Source organism: Bombus terrestris, chromosome 6, assembly GCF_910591885.1.
Source record: "Bombus terrestris chromosome 6, iyBomTerr1.2, whole genome shotgun sequence".
NCBI classification, from domain to species: domain Eukaryota; kingdom Metazoa; phylum Arthropoda; class Insecta; order Hymenoptera; family Apidae; genus Bombus; species Bombus terrestris.
In genome coordinates this window covers 10,934,164-10,958,258 of record NC_063274.1, presented here as the reverse complement: position 1 = coordinate 10,958,258, position 24,095 = coordinate 10,934,164, and the positions used below count along the sequence as shown (strand labels likewise).

The following is a 24,095-nucleotide window of genomic DNA, read 5'->3' as shown; positions in this document are numbered from 1 at the left end:
ATTTCGAAACAACGGTAGAGAGCGACGAACGATAAATTTATGCGCGGCGTAATCAAGCTTGGAAAAATGGAAAAATTTACCGTCGACACCGCGATGTTTATTATTCACCACAGCGTTATTTATTTTCTGGTACACTTTGAAATTTGCTTTCGGCGAACCAGTTTTGACGGTGCCAATATTTGTCCCGTTTCGCGCGCGTGCGATAATCCCCTGAATTATGTTCTTTGAAGCGGCCGCTGTTTTGTATGCGTGGAAGGGCACGTGAAAGAGCGTGCAGAAGTACAGAGATCAAATCGAGTTCTCGTGATTTACCGTTGGCTTATGAAATCGCTCGCAACAATATCGGCCGGTTATTTTTGATAGTCGGCTCGATGTGTTTCATGCGGAAACATTGATCTGCCTTTACGCGAAACCCCGGCCCGTCGCCCGGCGAAATTTGACTTTTTTCCCTTCGAATGTTTCACACGTGTGCTTTTAATGTATCACGATTATCAATCCGACAGATTTACGACCAGACATTTTTGTTGCGTTTCCGGAATACTGTGGATTTTTTAGTTTATAAATCTGATACGATTTACTGGAGGAAGGGTAGCTGGTGTTTATGTCGATTTTGGCTTAGGTTAATAAATTTGTGAGATTAAAAGAAATGCAAATTTGTTAAAATTATTTTCGCATATTTTATTTATCTTTCTTCAACAGGAATGCTTTGAGTAATTTGTTTATTGATAGCCAATTATTATCAACCCATAACAAACGAATTTAATAATATACGAGTTCACTAAATATCTGCGACAAATTTTTTCGTATTAGATCTTCAGGTCAGAAATGAAAATTCTACAACTTACTTTGATACAATGTTTTATTATAGTATCATCATTATTACAACCTCTTACGTTAGAAATACATCTTATACAACAATGAATGTATAAATGAAGGTACATAAAAATAAACGTATATTTCTTCTGATTGTCAATATCTCTAGCTCATTAACTTCCTTCTGTTAAGGTATCTTTCCTCTCTTAATGATCGTTGACACAATTGTCAAACACGGTACTCTCACCCTTCCGAGGCCTTGAAATCGCACAATACACGGCAATCATCTTCTACTTAATCACTACGCAACATCCTGGTTTTAATTAATTTATGCCAACGGAAAGTCTCGTCGACAGAAGTGTCAGAAATTCCACCGGCGTTTTGTAATAACCAACATTTCACGTTCGTCCGCTTGGCTAACAACGCCATTGTTGGAGAAACATCGCGAGGTTAAGAAATTATTTCAGCTTTTCACTGGATGTCGACACGAGTTCGCGCGTCCGTGTTCACATTCAAACTAAGCATCTCAACGGATCGGACTATTTAAAGCGTAAGAGTGTGAACGGTCCGAGGAAATACGTTTCTTTGCCTGTTTCTGCACTCGGCGACGGTAAATTGCGAATGCTCGTTTAAAATCAGGCTTTTACTGGCGTAAAAGAAAAGAAAAAGAAGTCTGTTCAAACGTTAACGTTCTCCATCCGCGTTTAATCCATCGGGGGCCACTTGACACGTAATTCTTGTGTTTCCAACGGTCCGCTTAACCGTCAGCTTCGAGTCGAAATTAAGCTTTAACGAAAGTCGTCAGTAGGAAACGCGAGACATTCGTCGACTCGTGCTGCCACGGTGTGAGCCTCCGTGAAAGCGAAATTCAAGCGAAACACGGTTCGCAGCGTTTGCTTTTTCCCTATTGAAAATATAGGAAAAGTCATGAAACGGGATATTACTCGAGACTTGAAAAGAAATATTCTGTGTCGAGTTAATTTTATGGCGTGTTTTTAAGAAGAAATGTTTTCTTGTTGAAATCAGCAAAATTTCATTCAACAAATTTGTTAGGAAAGAAGTTAATCATAAATGTAACAGCTACGGGAAGAAATATACACATTTCCTGATTTTTAGGGAAAGAATATTAAAATTCTATATATATGTTGTCAAACAATCCCATGTTGCCAAGATTCTCTATTTATTGGATTTTTGAACTTCAACTTAACACGACTTCAACTTATTAGCTTTTATTTACTTTTAAAAAATTAATGTATATTAAAATTATAGTATATTATGAAGTACATAATTATATAGCATATTACAATCCTTTGATCACAAAGTATCATTAAAATTAGAAAATGGACAAAAATATACTTATAATGCTTTTCCCTGTGAACTTTCTTTGATAAGGAGTTAATTTTGTAGTATTTCAAATTTGAATATATATATTTTTTAACTATATACTTATATATATGGATGGCAAAAAACATTGTACGCTATAATGAAGATGGTTTGCTTTATTCAGAACAAAAAGCGAAACAAGAAACATGTACGAAAAGCAGCATGCTCACGTTGGAATAGAATCTCGAAGGCGGAAGCATGTGCTTCGTTTAGTATGAATAAACACCAGGTTGTTTCTGTGAAACGCCGGCGTGCAAGCTCTCGCTTGTAAATCTTATGCATTAGCCTTCTATGCCCTTGTGACTTCCTGTTGTCGTTGATGTTATAAGATTGCGGCGCGATCGCTATTTTTCTTATTTTCCACGTAATTTTTGCCATTTTTAGTGGTTCGTGCATAGAGTGCCTCTTTATTACAAATTCTCATTAACAACGCGTAAATATACATAGAGTAAAAATGCTTTCAGCATTCGATGGAAGTTTATGAAAGTAAAGTAGATAAAATATGGTATAGTGTTAACTATACCGCTGACACAATGTCGAACATTGTGAATGTCGACATAGTGTCGAATTTTATTTTCGAATGCTTTTTCTCGATCGCGTTGTAAATTTCAATATCAGATAACCGTATTCAACAATTTTTTGTGTTATTGATTTGTACTATCGAATAAACTGATATTCGATAATAGTCTTGTTTCTGTACTACGTTACCGTCGATCGAAGTTAATCTGTTTTTCATTCAGCGTGGTTTGCATATATATCCGATTTTCCTGTTCTCTTTGCCAAAATTTTAAATATTATTCTTTAAATGACTGTCGTGCTCCTTTTGCGTACGTAATTGTCTATATTACATTGTCTATATTTTGGTAACATAATTATAAGTGACCCTCCAGTTAGACAGTATGTAATATGAATTTTATAAATAGAACTAGAATAGCAGGACATTTTTGTAAAATAATGTATTGTAATCACTCAATGCACAACTGCTACGATAAAACTCATTTATACTTTTATTTATATGTTTTGTTATGCGTATTTTATTTAAAGCGTTGCATGAACGATATTGCGTCACACGATATCTTATCTGAAGATACAAGAAATTCTTGAATAAATTTTGCATGCAAATTCTCAATCACATTTTCAAATATTAAGTATCTCAACGATCTTCCTGTAACAAAATCTGCAAAAATCTAGCGCCGTAAGGAAAACACACACACACACGATATATAAATTTCATCCAAAGTGTCGCGTGACCTATTGCTGTGTAGAGTATCTGCCCCAGAAATTCCAAAGACTTAAATAACTCTTATACAAAACTTCTTAATCACGACGTAAATGTCTCTCCTTTCAAATATTACTCTCAACGATTCTCAAACGTTTATCCGCGACCAATTAATCAATGGTAGACGTAAGAAATCGTTGATTTCTCCCTTTCAGCACTGTGTTAGCGTGGCCGGAGGTGGCGGCGGTGGCGGAGGCGGCGGCGGTGGAGGCGGTGGAGGCGGTGGAACGGTCGGCGGCGGTCGGCTGAACCTGCACCTTCGTCCTTGCGGAGGCGGCGGTGGCGGTGGCGGCATCGCCGGAAGTGACAGCGCTTCGGATTACCCGCCAAGTGCTACGGCAGCGCGGAGCAGGGAAGCGGCGGCGGCGGCGCTGCACGCGGCAAGAACCCTGTTGGGCGCGGGGGTGGCTAACCCTTGCTCGCCCACCCCCGAACCGCCCTTCTGGAAGATGCCACACAAAGGTTGGTCAAACGAGCTTGTTTATTTACGCGGCTAAAAACACCACGACCCGAAAGTTCTCGGGCTTTTGTCAACTTTTTTTTTGCCTGATATTTTTTATCATCTTTTTTTATGTGGGGTTATGTTCCTTTGTATTGTGGATAGAATTAGGGAAATGTAAACCTGGTATTTATTTATTGTATTGGTATGTAATACGATCAATTATTATTATATGTGTATGTACACTTCACATTATATAATATTATATATTATTATTGATTTGCCGATTATATTTTTTTAAAGTATGGGCAAAATTAAGGAGATCTATTATGTATCTAGCATCGATTGATTATTGAATTTTATGATTTATAAGTTGAGTTAGCTTTGGATTTTGTGTTTTTCGTTTTGTCACTTTACGTGTGAGCGGTGAATTAAGCGTAAGCGATGGACTGTTAATTCTTTGTCATGCAAGATTTTTGGTTATTATATTAGGTAGAGTCTAGAGTCAGTCATTTGAAAGTGCGTAATTTATTAAATTAAAATTAAAACTCAGTACAACTGTTTTTGAGATTTAAAATGTAATTCCTATCGCGTAGGCTGGTCGATGTTATAAGACAAGTAGTTAAGGTCAATCGTAAAGCATACATATTGCTTTTACTGTGGTATAACAATTTTTAATGCGTAACCATTCTAAAACAAATTTTAATTACGAAAGTTTTAAAAATGCACTATTGTCACTTTATACACATCTATTTATAAATATTACAAAACTCATTCAACACAGATGGAATTGCTGTTGCACAACATCCCCACGCCAAAGTGTTCGATTGTAATCCGTGCTTCGATGAACTGAGAGTTTAGCCTTTCCTTCTCTTTATTTGATTTTGCTTACAAGCTATATTAATCAAGCTTTCACGTATTTCAAAGCAATTTTTTATTTTTATCACATTACTATTTTCTTCTCTACCAACGTGACGTTTTATTGACATATTATTTAATAACAACAATAAAATTCTGTAGGAAAAAGAGTAACGAACGTCTCTCAAACCTGTTAAGAAGACAAGTTCTTCCTTTTCAATAAGAAAAAGAGTGGAAATCACGAGACTCAGAAAACTGAAAGGTGGCCGATTATCTGTCATTCAGACGCGGTATCTGGACGATCCGGCTCTTGTATCTCGTTGACTGTGCTAATAGAAGGCCGTTACAATGCGGTCGAGCGTCGGTCGCCTTTCGTATTGTCAGCGATCGTTAGCGTCAACTTTGTACCGTGTACCGTGAAACCCGAGACACGGGGATATTTTATTTCCTTTTCTTCTTTTTTATCGATACACAGTCGGGTTGAACGATGGTCGTATCTTCGGGATGGATTTTGAGTTGTCTCCAACCGGGACGCGAGGGCCCGGTTCCTTGAATCAGTTCTGAGCCTTGCTCTGATACAAAATGCCGACGAACACGAGCTCTTCTCTGGATGTTTCGATCTACTTGACCACCTAGATAGGTCCTCTTATTTTTATACCAGATTTCTGAATTCTTGCTATGAACAAGACTCTTGATGATAAAATGCATACGATTCAATATTTCAATTAACTTATGGAATAGTAGAGTTTGTATAATTAGATGGATGTTTGTATTTAAGTTATGTTGTAAATTTTTATGCAATTGAAAATGGGATACTCGGTTGTGTAAAAATATGTCATAAGAAAAAATCGATATTTTCAATGAAGTTAATTTAATGCCAGTAATTCTGATGTTAGTCCAATCATAACTTACCAAAAATGTATTGTTTATTCCAATCAATTTCTTTCTACAACTCCAACCGTACTCGCTACAATAAATATTCTAAACTGTCGCTATTTCTGAATACTTAACACTAGAACTACCGATAGTTAACACGATGCTATTATACCAAAATCAATCAGAATGACTGGTCTTTAAAAAATACGTAATAATAGAATATTTTTATATTTATTGATTTATTACTTTCTTACAGAAGGAATTCCATGTTACGTAGTACATTTTTGGTATAATTAATCCATCTAGGCCCATCATCCCTAAACGAGGCTTGGCACATTTATAAAATTGTAGAACCAATCGTTTTGACTGGTATGATATTTCTAGTGTTAACATCTAGCGATCTAGCAATTTTTCCTGATATCTGATATCATATTGAATGATACGCAATAAAAATTTTATAAACGTGTGGGAAGTTGTACAAAACGAGGAAATTGGTTAATTGGGTTCGATAAACAGATTGCAGAACCCTTTTACACTTCGACAAGTACCAGTTATTTTGACTGGTATTGATATAAGTAACCTTGATACAAAATTATTTTGAGTTTGAATACATAAAAAACAAAATAAAATTCATTATATTATTCCTTTATTTATCGTTGCGAAAGTCATTACATCATTGTGGAAAAAAGATATAACATGAAGTAGGAATTTTTAAATAAAATTGTAAAACCAGTTAATTTGACTGGTGTGGTAGTTCTAGTGTTAAGAAATCCTTGATCCTCAAGCATTCCTGCAACCGCAAAGCTTTGCCACATATTATTTTACTTTAATGCAACATCGAGTACCCTAATTAACAGTGTATCCTTTCTAAACGCGTCTCAATTTACATCTTGTTACCTTTCCGCTAACGGTTGGCCGATGTTTCTGGGTGGCCCCGTAGGATCACATAGGTGGTTCGGATCGCACCGCAGCCTTCGGGGCGAAATTTGTGACCTTCGCAATGAGTTATACGAAGGGGTGCGCAAATACGTGTACGCTTATGGGCTTAGGTGGGGCTCGCGGTTACCCCCGGGGTTAGCCGGTAACCCGACACGCCTTTCCTTGGCTTCTGTCGGGCCAACAGCCCCTTCAACGAAGAACTCGACGCTCGAAGGGTGGCGCCTTTTACCTAAAAAGCTTCTGCCGATTCGGTGCTAGCCGACTTTCCCCTCCTATCCGACTACAACACTCGGCACAATCGGGGTGTATTGCTTCGGGTCAGGCTGGGTCAGGCGTTGGCTTTAATAACCGGAGCGCCTACACCGCCAATTTGTCTCTCCTTTGTGAACGTTCGTTTCGCGTTTTATCTGTGTGCGTGCTCCTCTCCTCTGTTTGCTACAAATCGGTGCACGACGTTGGTCAGATTAATTCGTGCGTTCTTCAGGGCGCGAATCGTTTTCCATTGTATTGATTTTATACGCGACTTTTAGTTCTGATTCCATATCTTGCTTCATATTTTTTAGTTTAAAATACGATTGCGTATTTAATTGAAGTTTAATTTCTATGTATTTTCTGTTTATAAATGTCGACGAAAATTGCGCAAGTATACTTTCAAGTACAATCTACATGTATATTTAATGTTCAGTTTTTGTATTATCGATAACTTACATTTCTTTCCTCGATTAGGTTTTCTTAAATATTCATGTTATCTTTATACCACATACACCTTCATGAGTGATTAAAAATACTTGATATGACATATACTACCCTCTTATGATTTTATACAAACTATCAAAATGAAAAACCGCAGGACTAAAAAATCAACTTGCCATACTCAACCTAGCTAAAATAAATCTTCAACCCCAGCCCCCAAATTTGTAGCTTTTTCTGCAAGCAGACAACAGCTTCTCCACCACCCCGAAACCTAGAACCACACATCAATCTGGTGAATTCCCTTCAGTTTCAGTCCGTTAAAATTGATTCGCGCGGCAGGTCTCAGGTCAGGGCATTTGTACCAGGGGCGTGTATGTTTATCCGAAGTTTGGTCGGATCGTATTACGTTCGACGATCATAATACCCGAGTTCGAGCACAGAAGAGTTCTCTCCCCTTCGGGTGGTGGTGTGAGCACCATTCGAGCATCAGAGAGAGTCGCGAGAGGAGACCTACAACTACAATACCCTTGCGGCACGAGCTTGCGCGGACGCATACACATACGAACATGCACACAACCACCGTCCTTTCTTGTACGATTTTCTATCGTCTCCTCTTCGTTCTTTGGCTCGGTGTTTCCCCTTCATCTATCTCTCCTTGCTTCCATAAAAGCAGCCCCCGTAGCTATTGGAATCAAACGGCCGATTCACGAGAGCACTTTATTTCGTGCTACGTTACAAGATTTGTTAATGGTTATGGGCGCTCGTGTGCCGGGCGGCTCGCGTGCCAGCCGAAGCTGTGGAGATTACCTGCGCTGGCTTTTCGAGGGGCAATAAATGTCGAGGGTGCGGGATTATCCATGCCCAGGCAATAGGATATCGCTCGTAATGCATCTCCAGATTTCCTGTTAGTTTCATAATTTATGCTACAGCCCCATTGATGGAACAGTTTTCCTTCCGGGTCTTTGGTCAGTTCTCCTATTGTGCGAAGAATCGACTGGTTTACCCTTTATGAGTGGAATTTTGTTTGCATAGGAAAATAAAATGTCGGTCTGAGTATATTAGGAACTAATTAATTCCCATAAGTAAATTAGATGGGATCAATATAACGATATAATAATTAAATAGAATAGCATAGTGTTGGACCCGTCGAAGTCCAAGAAATGGAATTATATGTAAAAGTTGCGTACTAACAATACGAAATGACGATTTGAATATTTGGATAATTGAATATTTGAATGTTTGGAAATTTAAGAATTTGAAATTGACGTAAATGCATTGTCAATAAACGTAAATAATGCAACATATTCGAGTATGTATCCTCATTTTAGAAAATTCGAATGATTGAAAAGTTACTTGAAGAGAAAAGGAATTGGGTAATTGTTACATTATATAGACAGACTGTACTCTATACCTGTTTTGTTATTTTCTGATGTCGGATAATGGTGAGTCGAAGAAATTGAGTTTCGAGTGGAGACGACTGAGAGAACAATTTTTGAGAAGAACAATTCTGCAACGTTGTTGGTTCTGAAGCTGTATTGTAACGAGTAACAATCAAGTTTGCCTTGTGTGGTTCTCCATCAGTAGAACAATTATACGTAACATCATTTTAAATAGCCCTCCTATCATATAAACTCCGTATTTAATGTTAATTTTGTAATATTAAATACGTAATTTGAAAGATATATTTCAGATTAAATATTTAATATTTATTATTCAATAATTTTTGCATACATATATTTAGCAACGTATAATCTTCGTATTTACAGCTTCAATATTTAAATCAACCAATTGATGAGCAAAATATCCATTAGCATTATACATAGATAATTAAAAGTGGTGAGAAAGACGGAACCCTTTAACGCCTCTCAAACTATATAACAACTTGGCAAGAGCAAAATCGAAAAGAAAAGCAAAGGGAAAGGACAACTAAAGGGAAAACAGAGGTACGTCAGCGACTTTAAATTACCCGGCGCGCATTTAAATACCAATTACATTACCAGCGACTTCGCAATTATAATTAAGGAACGCGCGAGTGTAATCACCCGACTACTAACTTCGATGCCATGTCGGCAGGCGGGGGCGCGCGCGTTTCCGTGGTTTCTGTTGGTGGTGAAAACCGACGAAGATCCGATGCCTCGCGGCTTTAATAATAAGACGCGTGGTAATGAGTATACGCCGTTAGGATGGCGTTGCTTTCGCTAATTCAACGCTGCTTCTTAATACTGGCCCTTAATGAATTCGTCAGAGGAGGAACCTCAAGCGAGATGGAGTACGTTTTAAGCCCATTAGAGTAAGGAAGACAGATAGAACATCTCTCTCTGCCCGCGATTCAACTCATTACAGTATGTATGCTTCGCACGCCATCTTTGATGTCGCGGTAGGACGCGCTCAGATGAAACTCTTGCTTCCTCGTGGCGTGGATTTAGCCCGAATAACGCTTCCAGCAAGTTGTCAGAGCGAGCACTCTCTTCTCTTCGTTTCTCTCCTCTCACGCTTTCAATCCTTCATCCCGACAACGTGATAATAACGTTTAACGAGTGTTACCTCTCTTTTGGACTAAATAAAACGTATTATACCGCCGGTTTTCTCGCGCTACTTATTCTCCTCTTCCGTCATTGACGCCAGTGACATGCATGAATGAAAAGAAAATATGTATTTCCAGCGGAACGTGCGCGCACGCGGGATATTCTTCGCGCGCGCCGCGGTCTCTTCGCTTAATGGGATTACCGCTTGTTACGTCTTTGAACGTTATTAAGCCACGAAGGGCGATTCTCTTGGGGCAACAGCACGCTTTTCTAGCACGGTGCATGAATGCGATGGAAAAAGGGGGAAATTCTGTTATCTGATCTTGAAGGTTTCGTTGACGCGGAAACTTGTTAATCGTATAGGAATTCTGCCATGGTAGGTAGACGAGGTTCGCCATTCAAGTTTCTTATTTGCGTAGAGAGTCTCCCAGCTGAAAAGCATTAGTTTTGGAACTGAGATATAAAAGTTTGTGTAAATGTTTAACTAGAAATACTTGTATGCGACTAAAGGATTGTGCTAAATGAAATTCGTTTATAGTTCTTCAAAATTTATTTGAATTTCTTGTGCTATTTCTAGTACTAAATGAACTCTATGAAACTTTACCTGCTGTGTCCTTGTGTAAAAGTATTTAATTCGAAAAATGTAATATCGCTAACTTGAACATTAACTTCTAGAATGCATAAGATATGCGTGTGTATATATATAACTGTGTGGGTATATCATTAAAATATTTTCAGCTTAAAATGCTACATTAACGACGGCTATATCAACAACACTCGGATTGCAATATCGAACGTAATAAAACGAAATCTGACAAGAACAAGAGTCTTCCAATTCATTAAACGAACGGAGCATCTCGGAGAGCTTGATAACTTTTTCTAGAGATTGGTCGCCGACTCGAGGAGTTTACATGATTTTAACGAGAATGGCGGCACTTCATGTCGGAAATATCGCCGTGTCGAACTCTCTGTGCGGTCTACGACATGGAGTGAACCGGTCATGAAAACTCTTAACGTTCGAAAGGATGCCACTCGAAAACGCACTGGCTAATTACGCGCGTAATATTATTGCGTTCCATTAAACAAGCATCCTGACGTAAACTTCCCGTCATCGTTGGGAATTGAAGTGGTGTATTAACCAGTTCGCTGGCCTGTTTTGTTTCTATTATGGGATAACGATCAATCGTGTTTCTTTCCAGCCATTTGCTGCTTACTTTCTCGTTTCTCACGGAGAAATATATCGTTTAGTATCGCATTGTTTACGATTGTGCATATATACATTCGCTGCTGTTACCCCGCTGGAAAATTGCTAATTCGCCATAGTCTCTCTGTAGCGTTAGTGAACATTATTAGATGCGAAACGGAGTTACACGACGCGACGGTTTACGAGCTATCGTTAGTCTCGCGCTAGTTTCACGAGGAACTGCTGCCCAAATAAAGAATGTCGTAAGTGGAACGTACATATCGTTGAAGCACTCGCGAATGCATGGTAGAGAGATAACGCCTTCTGTATGCCACTGGTTATTACTTGCCCTGCGTTCTAGCCCGTATACGCGCCCTAGTAAAATGTGGATTACGTGTACTCTCTATAACACGACTATTTTTTGGATATAGCTCGTTTTTAGCAGGAAAATTTATAGTTTGGGTAAAGGAACTGAAGTGGTATGTCGTGATAGGTGTAAAAGGAATGCTCAGATGTTTCAACAAAAAACATTTATTAATTTAGTAACAACTGACGTCCAGTAACAACTGGCAACAAACAACAATTAACAACAATTAAAAATTAGCAACGCTTGGTAACGATCAATGCTTGACGCAGGTTATAGGAAGTAGAGCGCTCTTTTCGTGTGATCCTTCGCACTTCGCAGCTCGGGGCAGACTGAATCTCTTTGATTCAAAAGCCACGCCGATTCTTTTCTTTGTTGGCCATCGATATCGCGCGCGTTTGTTAGAAGTCCGCGACGACTGCCACGTGTGCGGTCTCCCGAAAATTCGGCGAAGGAGCCGTAGGGATATCGATGACACCTAAGGCTTGTCGGCATAGCGCTTTTAAGATACAGCGCTTTGTGCCGCGAAACCGTTGGAAATTTCCGAGGTCGAGTGCCGCCACAGAACTAACGAGATGAGGTATGTTTGCGATTGAGGTATGGTTTAATTATTAGTCATTTATTTATGTTGGTTACCTAATATTTTATCCTGATACACATGTATTTCAATCGTAGAGCATAGTTGAGTGAAGTGCGAATTGAAATTCACATACAGTTTTTTTGCCATGTGTCAGTGCTACTTTAATTACGTAATTCAGCTTGCTTGTCTTCTAAAAACTGGATTATAAATCAGCTTATTTTTTCTAACGAAAATATCACAAAAATAAATATCACGAAAATATGTAATCTACTACTACGTTAGTAGGATAATGTTGCGCTTGAAAATTCCAAGATTAACAGAGCTAACACCAAAACGAGTATATACAAGTTGCCTCACAGATAGGTACGGTACAAACGAGGCATGCAACATTTTTCTGATTTCACAGTGCCGACACTATATGTACATTTGCTTTCTATCCTTGCTAACTGAATCGCGTATATACATGTATATGTATACATACTCGTGTAACAGTCTTTAAAAAACAAATAGGGTAAAAAAGAATCGCATGGTGTTATCATCGCAAAATCGTACCAATCTCGCGTATCTTATCTGTATCTTACAACTACTTGCTCCAACTCTTAGCATATCAAAGTTCTGTAGACTCAAACGAAGCGCTATTACAAGATATTCCGAGGTGCAAAACGAGTGGAAATTGTATTAATCGTTGCGAAGACAGTATTTATACGCTACAAACAGCAGACTCACACAAGTATTTCCACGCTTAAACAGAACGAAATGGCAGAATTTTCACTCCTCCCACCCCTCTTGTCTAGGGCGGTAGCGTTAGGAACGGTAGGTTTAGGGGTTGTTTGGCGAGGGAGGTCGGTCGCGGCGAGAGAGAGAGAGAGCGGGAAGGGAGGGTGAGAGGAACGGACGGTAGGGCGGCGACGGAGGGGCTGTAGCTGAGAGGGGGTGGTTGGACGGAGAGGAAGGGTGCCGCGACGTCGTGCGCCGGCAGGATGGGATTTAATCTGTGTCCCGTTTCACGCTCAGCCAAGTGGAACCTTTTTGCCTCACTTTGCGGCATGACTCGCTTTTGCGCTGGTCGTCGCGTAGATTAACGCGAAATTATATATAAAGAATGTGTGCGGACGGCGTGTGCACGGGTCGTCGGTGCCGCTGTGCTACGGACGATTCGCTCTCCTCGCGCGAGACGAGAGAGAAACAAGGAGGAAAGGATAGGAGCGGAGCTAGTAGAGGGAGAGAGAAAGCCTTCTACTTTGTGCGTTCCTCCAGCCGGTTTCTCTTTCGCCGTGTATGTATGCGCCCGAGTCACACCCTCTTTGTAATGAATTAAAACTGGTGAAAAACCAGCGTCGGGTTTGTGTTGTCCCACAAAGCGGAGACGACGGCGTGTTCTCGCGGCGACGCGACGCGACGTCGGGATTTCGATGCCCTCAACCGTTTATTTTTACGACACACGAGTTTCACAGTAAAAGCAGCGGCCCCCGCGAGGGGATCGGGCAACCATATCGATGGAACAGTCTTGAGTTTTGCTCGATTTCCTAGGTCGTGATTTTCAATACATATATTTTCGAGGACGTTAGAAGAAATAGATGATTGTCTAAGATAGATTTCTATAGGAGGTTAGGAGAGGATTTCTTAGACCGTGCGTTGTGCTCATGATTAAATTATTTATCGTGCGAGGCAAAGACAGTTTGATGCACGAACCGATCGCATAACAGTAACGGTTTATACGGCAACATCTTGCTGGCATAAAGAAGAATGTGTTCCTTTGCGAGAGATAATCTTCTTTCTCGCTGAATGAAAGAACTCTGTATGATTAGATAGTCGGTAGCAGACACGAATGTTCAGTCCCGGTGTTATTTTAGAATATGGCGTGTGATGTGCCAGGAAATGTTTCCCATGATTTTTGCGTTACACGCATCGAAAAATAATGCGTGTCGTTTGTAAATACACTTACATAGGTGGTTATTCGCGTGGCCGCCGAATGAATATTCATCGAGTGGTCGCAAGGTGAAGCAGGGTTTTCGAAGGATAGCCGTCATTTTAATCGGATCAAGAAAAAAGTCTTAACGTTATGTCGTTATCGTTTCTTTTACGCGGCATGCATAATTGAATAGACATTGCGCTTCCATTCAAAGTCCACCATCGCTTTCAGTGCTGTCATCAAAGTACCCTGTAGAAATGCCTATTATCCATTAACATATCTCCATTTTTTTATGCAAAGTTCTTGTTTGCCTTGCCCCTTAAAGACATACGTTCAGATAGGGTCCCGCGATAACGATTAATAAACTAAGCCTTAGCGAGTTTATTTCATGAATCCATACGATTATGTGTGTGTTTTTTGACGAGTTTCACTTTTGAAAGTTACGTTCGATATAAAGACAACTTTCGATAGCGTCGCGCATATGATAAGAGTTTAAATTTAGCGATATTAAGTAGTTTATCAAACGTCTAATTTAGTAACTTCACCGTGATAAACAGCTAGGTGGAGAAAATAGAGAACGATCGATTGCAAATTATCTAAATGCTTAGCCAAAAATGATTCGTACCGCCACACGACGGAGTACTATATACAATGCATTCGTCCAGGTATTAACAGAAATTAGTCGATAATAATATTTATTTCCTTCAAATTCCGTGCTTTTTACCTTTGAAATTTATCATTAATTTAATTCTACCAGGAAAAAGTATATAAAAATCAAGAGAACAGCAAATGAGTATCTTTGTAGCCGTCTTTTGCCAGTTCTTTCAAAAATAAAAAAGAATCGCGATATTTTCGGCATTGTGTTTGCAGTAATGTAATATCGCGAAGCGGTAGGATATTCGAGGAAGGAAAAGTGACAGATAGTTGTAGAGGCGGAAACACGCCCACTTTGAGCGTGAAATAAGCACGAAACGCGTGGAATTTCGGCCCTCTCGTGATGCCGGGAAAAGGCTGATGAGAACGCGTGGTGTGCCTGCGACGTTACACACAAAGTGGTTTCATACGGTGCCGCAGCGCCACGGCAAACCATTCAAATTGCGTTTCAACTATTTCTTGTCGTTTTGCGCCGCGCAAAAGCAGGAGATTAATTAAATTCGTTAATTGCAAGATGCATTTAGCGCGAGCAGCAATGCCAAGTACGGCAGCCGCGCTGTAGTCCCTGCTCCCAGCCGTGTGCACCCCGTAGTCACGGCTGCAAGGTTCGTTCCGCCCTTATTCTTCGCACGCTGTCGGCGTTAGCACGTAAATTTAGAGAAAGGTCGGTGACAAAAGAGCAAAAGGCCCACTTTGCACGTCCACCCCGTTGTGTTTCTTCGTGCCCTGTAAAACCATGTAGATTCTTTGGCGGCGGGAACGTTAACGTTAACGTCCTTCGAGGGTGGCGCTTCGTTCAAATCGTTTCGTTTTCCTGGTAATGGCAAAGCGAAATAACGTTGTTCTTTCTTGTCTTTTACAGCGTTCTTTTTTTCAAATTTCTTTTTATCATTTTTGTTTTATTATTTTGTTTTTAAAAATACATCTTAGTTAATGATGGAAGTATGGCGCGTGAATAGTCTGATTATTTGCAATCGTTTATCATGTTAATCCTACTGCGTTCCTTCATTTTAGGTCCAATTATATCTTTAAAAAATTATTACTGGTATGCACGATTTGATGCATTCATCGGAACGGCGGTTTATTAAAACACGCATTCACCGTAATAACACAGAGTTATTATTAAATACAGATTCTTTGGTGGTGGGAATGTTAACGTCCTTCAATGGTAGCCTTTGTCTCCTGTTCTTTTTCTCCGTCCTTTTATAAATTCATTTTTACCGTTTTATTTTTGAAAATACATTTTGATAAATCGCCGAGGTACGTGCGCGAATGGCCTGATTATTTGCAGTCGTTTATCTTGTTAAATTTAACAAAAGTCTATTGATTTTTACGAACGCGTGTCATCGAAAAACGAGTTAATTGTGGTTTCGGCTATTTTCATCGATTAACCAATGCAAATATTGCCAGTGTACTCTTTAGTGTTTGGAATTGTACCTCCGCAATTGTAGACAGTTACAATCGTTCTGACTGTGTTGCGTAACGGAATTAACAATGGCGACCTTTTTTTTTTTTTTAAATATTCATCGTCTACAATTGACTCGCGTTCTATGGGCATTGTAATTATTAAGAGTCGCGAATATTTGCGTTTATCTTATGCAAATTGTTACACGATTTACAACAAATTCAACGTTACTGTTATTTGTAGTTCTCCCTTCCATTTTAACGATCACATGGCGTATACGCCATATATTATTCTGGAACAGTACACGTACGAGGATTAACCTTTTGCGGTCCAACTGTATCTTCCAGGCAGTTTCAAGCGCCATGATTCTACGTCTCCAGAAACATTAACTACGGAGTAACACGCAGAAGAATACATGCATTTTTGTCTGTGTCATTTTATAATCGAGATATATTTTTACCTTTTTTATATACCATTGCATATCTCTCTTTAGGAAATTTAAATAAAAATGTATAAGAAATCTATCTGGCTAGAAACTTCTGCACGCTGCTGTATTTTAACCACATTAACCCGTTCCACAGAACGACTATTTAAAAATTTGATAAAAAAAAAAAAAGATATTAATCACCAACAAAACATCAATTTTCGAATCAGAGGTATTAAACGTTTATTAGAAATCCCATTTCATCAATATTAATTCTATTCCTCTTCCCCTCCTCTTTCCAAAAAAAAAAAAAAAAAACAAGATCCGCTACGCATCGATATTTGGCCGCGTGAAAGGAATTAATCGTTCAATGGAAAATCGAATTTCCGATCTTTAATCCATGATGTTAGTAGCCGCATTATATCGAGAACTGAATCGACAATGTGGTGATTATCAGTAGCACGCGGTTCGTCATCGCCTATGTATGTCCACGACGATGTTGATGACGATGCATGCGGTGCAATCAGACTAATAAGAACGTGGACGATGCGTACGCGTGGATACATATGGGTTGGTGTTTATCCAACCAGACACTCTGGCTAAGTGACAGAATACACATTGCGCGCGTTTTGATTCACAGAGGAGGACTTGATGCACGGGGGTGGTGCGGGTATTGGCGGGGGTTCTATGGTCGGACAGAACTCAATATTTGGGTGCTCGGCTGCAGGACACAGCGGGGTTAACCAGCTTGGCGGTGTTTACGTCAACGGCCGACCATTACCAGACTCGACAAGGCAGAAGATCGTCGAACTGGCCCACAGTGGTGCTAGGCCCTGCGACATCTCGCGCATACTGCAAGTCAGCAATGGATGCGTTTCCAAGATCCTCGGCAGGTCAGTCATGGATCATCGTTCAGGACGAAAGACTTTGAGAAACTTTGATATAACATTCGTATGATTGTCAAAAGATTAAAGTAATTCTGAATTGGCTAGGAATCTTATAATTTTGAAAGAGACTGACTCTTTTTTATTTTATATTTTATTATTGCCCTCTTCTTTATTATAACTTAGATGAATATATATTTTAATTCTTTTTTCAAGAAATTGATTTCCTCTTTAGGTATTACGAGACTGGTTCGATCAAACCACGTGCAATCGGTGGTAGCAAGCCACGCGTAGCGACCACACCAGTGGTGAACAAAATCGCCGATTACAAACGAGAATGCCCGTCGATTTTCGCCTGGGAGATCCGTGATCGACTGCTGCAAGAAGGTGTTTGCAACAACGACAACATTCCAAGCGTAAGTACAAAATATTTGTGGATACAGCAGTTTCGCTTGAAAATATCTTAAGATTCACTTCGAGTATAGCCTGACTCGATTTAAAAAGAAGGTCCAAAAAATTTCCGAAATTTTCGAAGGAGCCTGTTACAAAATGTCTTACATGAAACTAGCTTAATATATTTAACAATTAATAAGAAATATCATGCAAGTATTTATCTCAACATATAGTTCATTCCAAAACATTCAGAAACCTTAAACCATGTCAAATAATCTGGAAATAATATTTCAAATATAACTTCGACATATCCGCAGAAATCCAAATCAATCTGAGAGACGCTTGTTCGGCATGACCGATAAACAAGTGCAATCAGTGGCAACAAGCTTCAAATTCTTCTTTCCTTTGCTCTTCAAACTCAAAACTCTCGGCTTTGAACCAATTCACGTACAAACACCTGGGCAACTTCATCGAAAGTCATTCCATCGGTGCTCTCAAACGCACCAGCATTCCACTTTTATTCCACTCTCATTCCAACGCGCAATTAGCAAATGACCGTGCACCGCTGCCAATTCCAGCAGAGAAAGAAAAGCGCAATGACTCCGGGGACAGGAGTCGCGTTCCAAGCGTTCACGTGGGGAGATCCAGCAACGGGATGCTCATTCGCTTAGACACGGAGTTGCTTTGTATGGTGGCGGCGGTTTATCAGGGTGCGCAGCCGGGTCGGTACTTACCCGTCGGATCTGGCCACTCGACCCTAATCAAAGTCTCGTCAATACGATCGGTTGGGAGGGGTAATCGGTCCATTACGCGGGCCTCGGCATTGTCCACCCTCTGGTCCTGCTAGTCGTTTCCCCTCTTCTTCCCAAGAATTCTCGGTCCGTCTTCCAAACATCCTTTCCACCCTCGCGAATATCGATATTCCATGGTCTTCTCCGCAATCCCCTGAAACAGTGTTTCCCAACCTTCTTTCGCATAATTTCAAATTTAACATTTGACACGTTGGTTACACCTATAGATAATCCACAGTGAATTCTCCTGCTCGCTAACATGTTAATTAAATACTAAAAAATATCGGTACCGACATTCTGAACAAATTGGCGATCTTCTTTTAGGATAGTCAGACAAACTGCAACTCCTTGTCCAAATGTAAAAGCAAAAGAACCTTTTGTAGTAAGATAAAGAAAATGCATAGAAGATAAATATTGAACATAGAAGAAAATTATATAATATTTGGTTTAATATTTAAATTGCATTAAAAATCATCACTTATCAAACTTCGCGATACGTTTAAAAGATACGATCCAAAAATTGGGAACCTGAGCTGAAACCATTTCTCCTCCTATTCGATGTATCCCCAGCACGTTCGATCTGTCGTGACGAGGAATATTTCGAAAAGTCGTGTCTTTCCTCTAGGAGAGGTCTTCTTTCGAAGAGAAGAACCGCCATTTCCCTCGACCATCCCCTTACGATTCCGGGTGTCTGTCAGGAATATCGAAGGGGACGGCACGCGTACGAGTCGTTATCCGTCGGCTCGCGAAGGAACCGTTCGTTTCTATCGGTTCTTTGGGAACAGAGCTTTGCCTCGTTCACCTAGTGAAGGGGATGGTGATCAATCAGCGTGGTTACACACAGAGATCCGTTCTCTTCTGCCGATGCTTATCCGACGACAATATTCGGGAAAGGAATCTGGTTCGATCGAACACGCGAAACGTTGTTTCAGCTTTTAACGCTGGGATCGTTATAATGATCACACAGTCTGGTTTTGTAGGTGTAGCGTACAGGGTGCTGGCAGAAGAACAGGTTCGTGATGGAATTGTCTGTTGTCTGTCGAATCGTTGACGGTAGAGAGAATATATATTGAGAGTGAGGAAATCTCGATATTGTGTATGTGTGTGTGACCATTTTGATCGGTCGATCAGTTTTGTGAGATATTCGAGGAAAATCTCTCTGATCTCGCAGTGGATGTACGATGATAATTGGGAAGAATTGCGAATGATGCTGGAATTCGATCTGGATTTATTCTACATTGTGTTTTATATCGCATATATGTTATTGATTAATGACGACTAACCCTGGAGAAAATTATTAATATTAAATTATATCGTTGACATTATCCAGCTTTCATTTGAGATATTTTGTTATGTAACAAGTATACAATTTTTAAGATACTTCGAGTCACTCAGTTTAGAGATTCACGCTGTATAGACATAAAACTATTCTATCGAGTACTTTTGGCAATTATCGGTATCGCTTAAGATATTATCGGATACTATAAACTATTTCCGGTATATCTTAATATGAATTAATATCTCCTTTATAGAATTTTACAAACCGCCAATAGCAAGCCACGATATCCTCATTTTATGATAATCGGTATTTTCGAAATATTCAGGATAGCGACGTAAAAAGGAAATCTCCGATAAAAAGCACAAAATATAACTTATCATGCTTTCTCCTATACTTTTCAGCTGTGCATGCTTTACAATGTCATCGATAACCCACAACTTGAAGTCATTTGAATCGAAGAATATCTTTAAAACTTCTCTACATTCTTTTCAACAGCCAATGCCATTTAATTCCTGAAACCAATTCAAACCAAGCCAAAGCAAAACCTGGGCAACGAGATTGACGAAACGGAATTGGTACTCTCGACAACGAATAGATCAATAGTCGTTCCACAGGAATCTTCGATCGGGTTCATCGATGACGACGACGATTGTCTCGTGAAACGGCAACGACGTTAACAGTAATGATAGCAATGACGATGATGGTAGTGGTGGTAGCCGTTGGTTGTTGCGGTGGGTACATATCGTCCGCGGCAATGGGGTGCGACGGGGTTAGTCGCCGACGAGCGGATGGAAGCGGGTAGAATCAGGGTGAATGGGATCAGTTAAGCGTGTTGCACAATTATTCGTGTCCGGTCGCGCGTGTAATGGTCTGCATCGGTGCTGCGGCTGTTGTGCGGCGAGAGCCGAGTGGAGCGGAGCGTAGAACAGCCAGGTTGCTTGGTTTGATGATGGAAAGCCTAGCCTGGCTGCCTCTGAAACTCTCTCTCTACCTTTCTCTCTCTCTGGATGCTGTATGCAGTTAGTTTAGAAACGTCCTTTCCTCTCGTCCTCTCCCGCAACCATTATTCCGCAGGATTGAGACGAATCTTGCGATACGAACTTTCCATGCTGTCTACTCCTGCGAGTTACCACCCTCCTTCCTCGTTCGATTGATTCCGGTTAAGGAACACGCGGTTCCGTATTACGTCGAGTTTCGTTCGTTTCGAATTGGTCGATGGATTTGTACAATTTCGTAAGAAACTATTATGTTATGGCATGATGTGCGAGAGAATCTTCTAAGGGTGGAATCGATCAAGTTCGCTTTCCATAAATTTCATAATTTTATGAACTAAGTACATACGCGATTAATATTCAATTTGCGAATAAATACAAATAAACGACTTACTTCCATGAAAGTCGATCATACATTCCAAAGCGAATTTAAATAATTGTTTGTGCCGTTATCGTGTTCCTCTGTTTTTCAATATATGGAATTGATCAGTTGATATGGCTTGTGAATGGCTCGTGTAGAATTTCATCGAAGTTAAGTGGGATCTTTGATATTGTAAGAAGAGTTTTAACGCGATTCAACCAATGTTCTTAATATAATTTTCCCACTGATGACGTACTTACTTCCCTTCTATAGCACACCCTTAATTTTAACCGATTAAACGACTCTATACACGTTACACTTGAATTATTTACATGTCACTTAAAGATTCGATTGCCATCGTGTGCGTTAAACGTGTTTCGCTTGTTACAAAGCTAAGATTACTTGTTCCTATCGCCGCGTGCTCCAACATCGATCTCGTCGAGGCGGCAAACAAAAAGCTCGATTGAATTTACCGGCTTTTATTCCACGTAATAACTCGTACTCCTCTCCTGTACACACATATATTTGACCTGTACAGCCTTCAGTACATACGCAGAATACTCGAGGCAACAACGTCGTTGGCACCCGACGGCATACAGCCATTATTTCGAGCAGAGGTCTTAAGTCGAGCCACACGCGAGAAGGATCGGCTTTTACTCTCTCTCTCTTTCTCTCTTTTCTCTCATTCCTTTTTTCCCCTCTCTCATAGAACCTTTCAGCGAAAGCCTAGTAATTAAGAAGCTCCGCTCGATATCCTCCATCCACATCGAAGCAAGCCAAGGGATCCATGGGAGAAGTGCAGCGCAGAGAGAGAGAGAGAGGGGGGGGAGGGAGGAAGAGAGTTCGGCTATGTTCGACTCGCTGCTTGCTGCACCATCGACGAGTCGATGTTTTGGGGGATGAGGTTGCACAAGGGGCGGTTCGGGGGGTGCAGAACGGGAGAGATTGAGCGCGCGTAGAACACCGAGACTATTATGTGCGAGAGTCGAGAGTACAAGGCTCGCCCCCGTGGCTCGTTATAACTTTAGAGTTAGCCAGTGGTTCGGTCGCGGTACAAGGTGAAGAAGACCGCGTTACCACCGCGCTGGTTAGGGGAGCGAAGAGCCATGGAAACCGTTTTATGTAATAATAATTGGATGGCGGTGTCCTTTCATCTGCTAGTCGCTCCCTCAGCATGAAGGTCGGCAAAGAGAACGCAAAAGAAAGAGATGATGGGAAGCGGTGAACGAGAGACAACCGATGTAACTATGGAAATGATTGTCGCGAGCAGCTAGCAAAGAACCAGATGAAACTTTCAAAAGTTTCCTTCGCTTTTCTCATCTTTTTCTCTTTTGTTTTGTTTCTTGCTCGAGCTTGCCACTGGCCGCTTTTCTTCGCTCGTCGGACATTAATTCGGCGCCAATTGCATCTCAGCGTTGTGGTTGTAGCGGCACGTGAGTCAACGGAAGATTTAAATCAGCAGATCACTCATATTATTGTGGCTTGGAATACCAACGTTGTTTTGCTTTGCTAGGTTCAAAGGTAAACGAACTCCGGATAAAATATTATTGCCGTTATTTGTAATGGTCAACCGGAATTACATTTGAACTTTTTATAATAACACCGGTCGGTACAAATAGACGAACGTGCTCTCTAGGCGAAGCACATAGTCGAATAGATAGTCGAATAGCGAGCGTATAGCTGAACAACAGCATTGAGCGAGCGACGATTATGACTGGCATACACTATTACTGTACTTGTACTTGCAGTGATTTTAATATAATTGACTATTGCAATCTTATCACTCGTCTCCTTAATAAACCAACAAGTTTAATAATAAACCACCTTATGATAATCGATCGAATGATCGTCACTTTGTTATTACGAATGACATTAGATCCGTGATACGATTGGATCGATGTGGATTTCGTTATTTTTGTTAGTAACTAATTCATTTATTAATAACGAACGATTGCCGTCGAGCATTTTATGGAACCATTTTCCAAAAACTACCAGCATTCGGTAAACCAAAAACCAATCAGTTTTACGATATGACCAAACTTACAGCAAACAAACTACTTTCAATCTGGACTGCCGTTACAGTTACGTGTTAGTGTTCTAACAACGATTGGTCCTTGCCGAGCAGTCCTCTGTACCAAGCTACGATACTCCCCTGTAAATCAAAAATCAAATGCCACTGGCGAACGGTACCACGTAACTTACAACGAACAAACTTTTTTCAACTCCGTCTACCACCTATCCACCACAATATATTTGCGTTCTACTAATGATTGATTCTAGACAAACAGGTCTCTACGCCAATCTACGATACACTGTTCTACGAAATATTACCTTTCAAAAAAACCAGAAACTGAAAACTCAATTTACTTCCTCTCGCACTGTTTTTATTATCGTTGCATTCTTCACCGTTCATTGCTATTATACTTTCTTTACTATCATTACCAGAAGCCCAATCATCACGATACCATTCAATCCGCAACAAGTTCAAAGTTCTTCAAAGCTTTTTTTGCTAGCTGTCGTTGCTTCTATCCACTCACTTGCTAATAGCAATTAATATACTATTCGCAGGTGTCGTCCATCAACAGGGTGCTGAGGAACCTGGCCTCACAGAAGGAGCAACAGGCTGCGGCGGTGCAGGCGCATCAGGGTGCCGAGAGCGTGTACGATAAGCTTCGGATGTTCAATGGGCAGGCTGCAGGCTGGCCACCGGCTTGGTATTCCGCTACGCCCTCTCATCATCCCTTGGCCACTGGAATTCCAACGGCAGCGACCCCCGGCTCTGGCCAGTCGCTGCTGCCCGGCAGCCAGCTTCATGGTCGAGACGATTCTCTGCTCAAACGAAGCGGTGAGTCCCAATTATACGTTAATTGCTAAATGTAACGCACGACATCCCACGTTCCTTGTTCGTGTGTCGCTTCGAAGGACTTCATTCCATCTCTTGTCATTGTTTTTAACGCTGGAACTATAACGTGTAAAAGAGCTTGAGGTACGAAACTTGTAAAGTTTGGAAAAAAAAATTAAAACAAACTGTATGTAAAAGATGTGCATATAATACAAAAGTGAAAACG

General features: G+C 40.4%; 1 protein-coding gene across 4 annotated transcripts in view; it reads left to right on the top strand.

Moving 5' to 3' along the window:
• LOC100649412 (paired box protein Pax-6) overlaps nucleotides 1-24,095 on the top strand; it is a 58,767-nt gene that overhangs the window by 5,745 nt on the left and 28,927 nt on the right. For 2 of the 4 annotated variants that reach the window (XM_048406609.1, XM_003395991.4), the window contains exons 2-5: nucleotides 3,631-3,937; nucleotides 16,968-17,220; nucleotides 17,447-17,627; nucleotides 23,596-23,872. In XM_048406609.1, coding sequence (XP_048262566.1) covers nucleotides 3,925-3,937; nucleotides 16,968-17,220; nucleotides 17,447-17,627; nucleotides 23,596-23,872 — 724 coding nt within the window. In that variant the 5' untranslated portion in view covers nucleotides 3,631-3,924. The remainder of the gene's footprint in view (nucleotides 1-3,630; nucleotides 3,938-16,967; nucleotides 17,221-17,446; nucleotides 17,628-23,595; nucleotides 23,873-24,095) is intronic. The other 2 variants (XM_048406611.1, XM_048406610.1) reach the window with 2 other exon arrangements.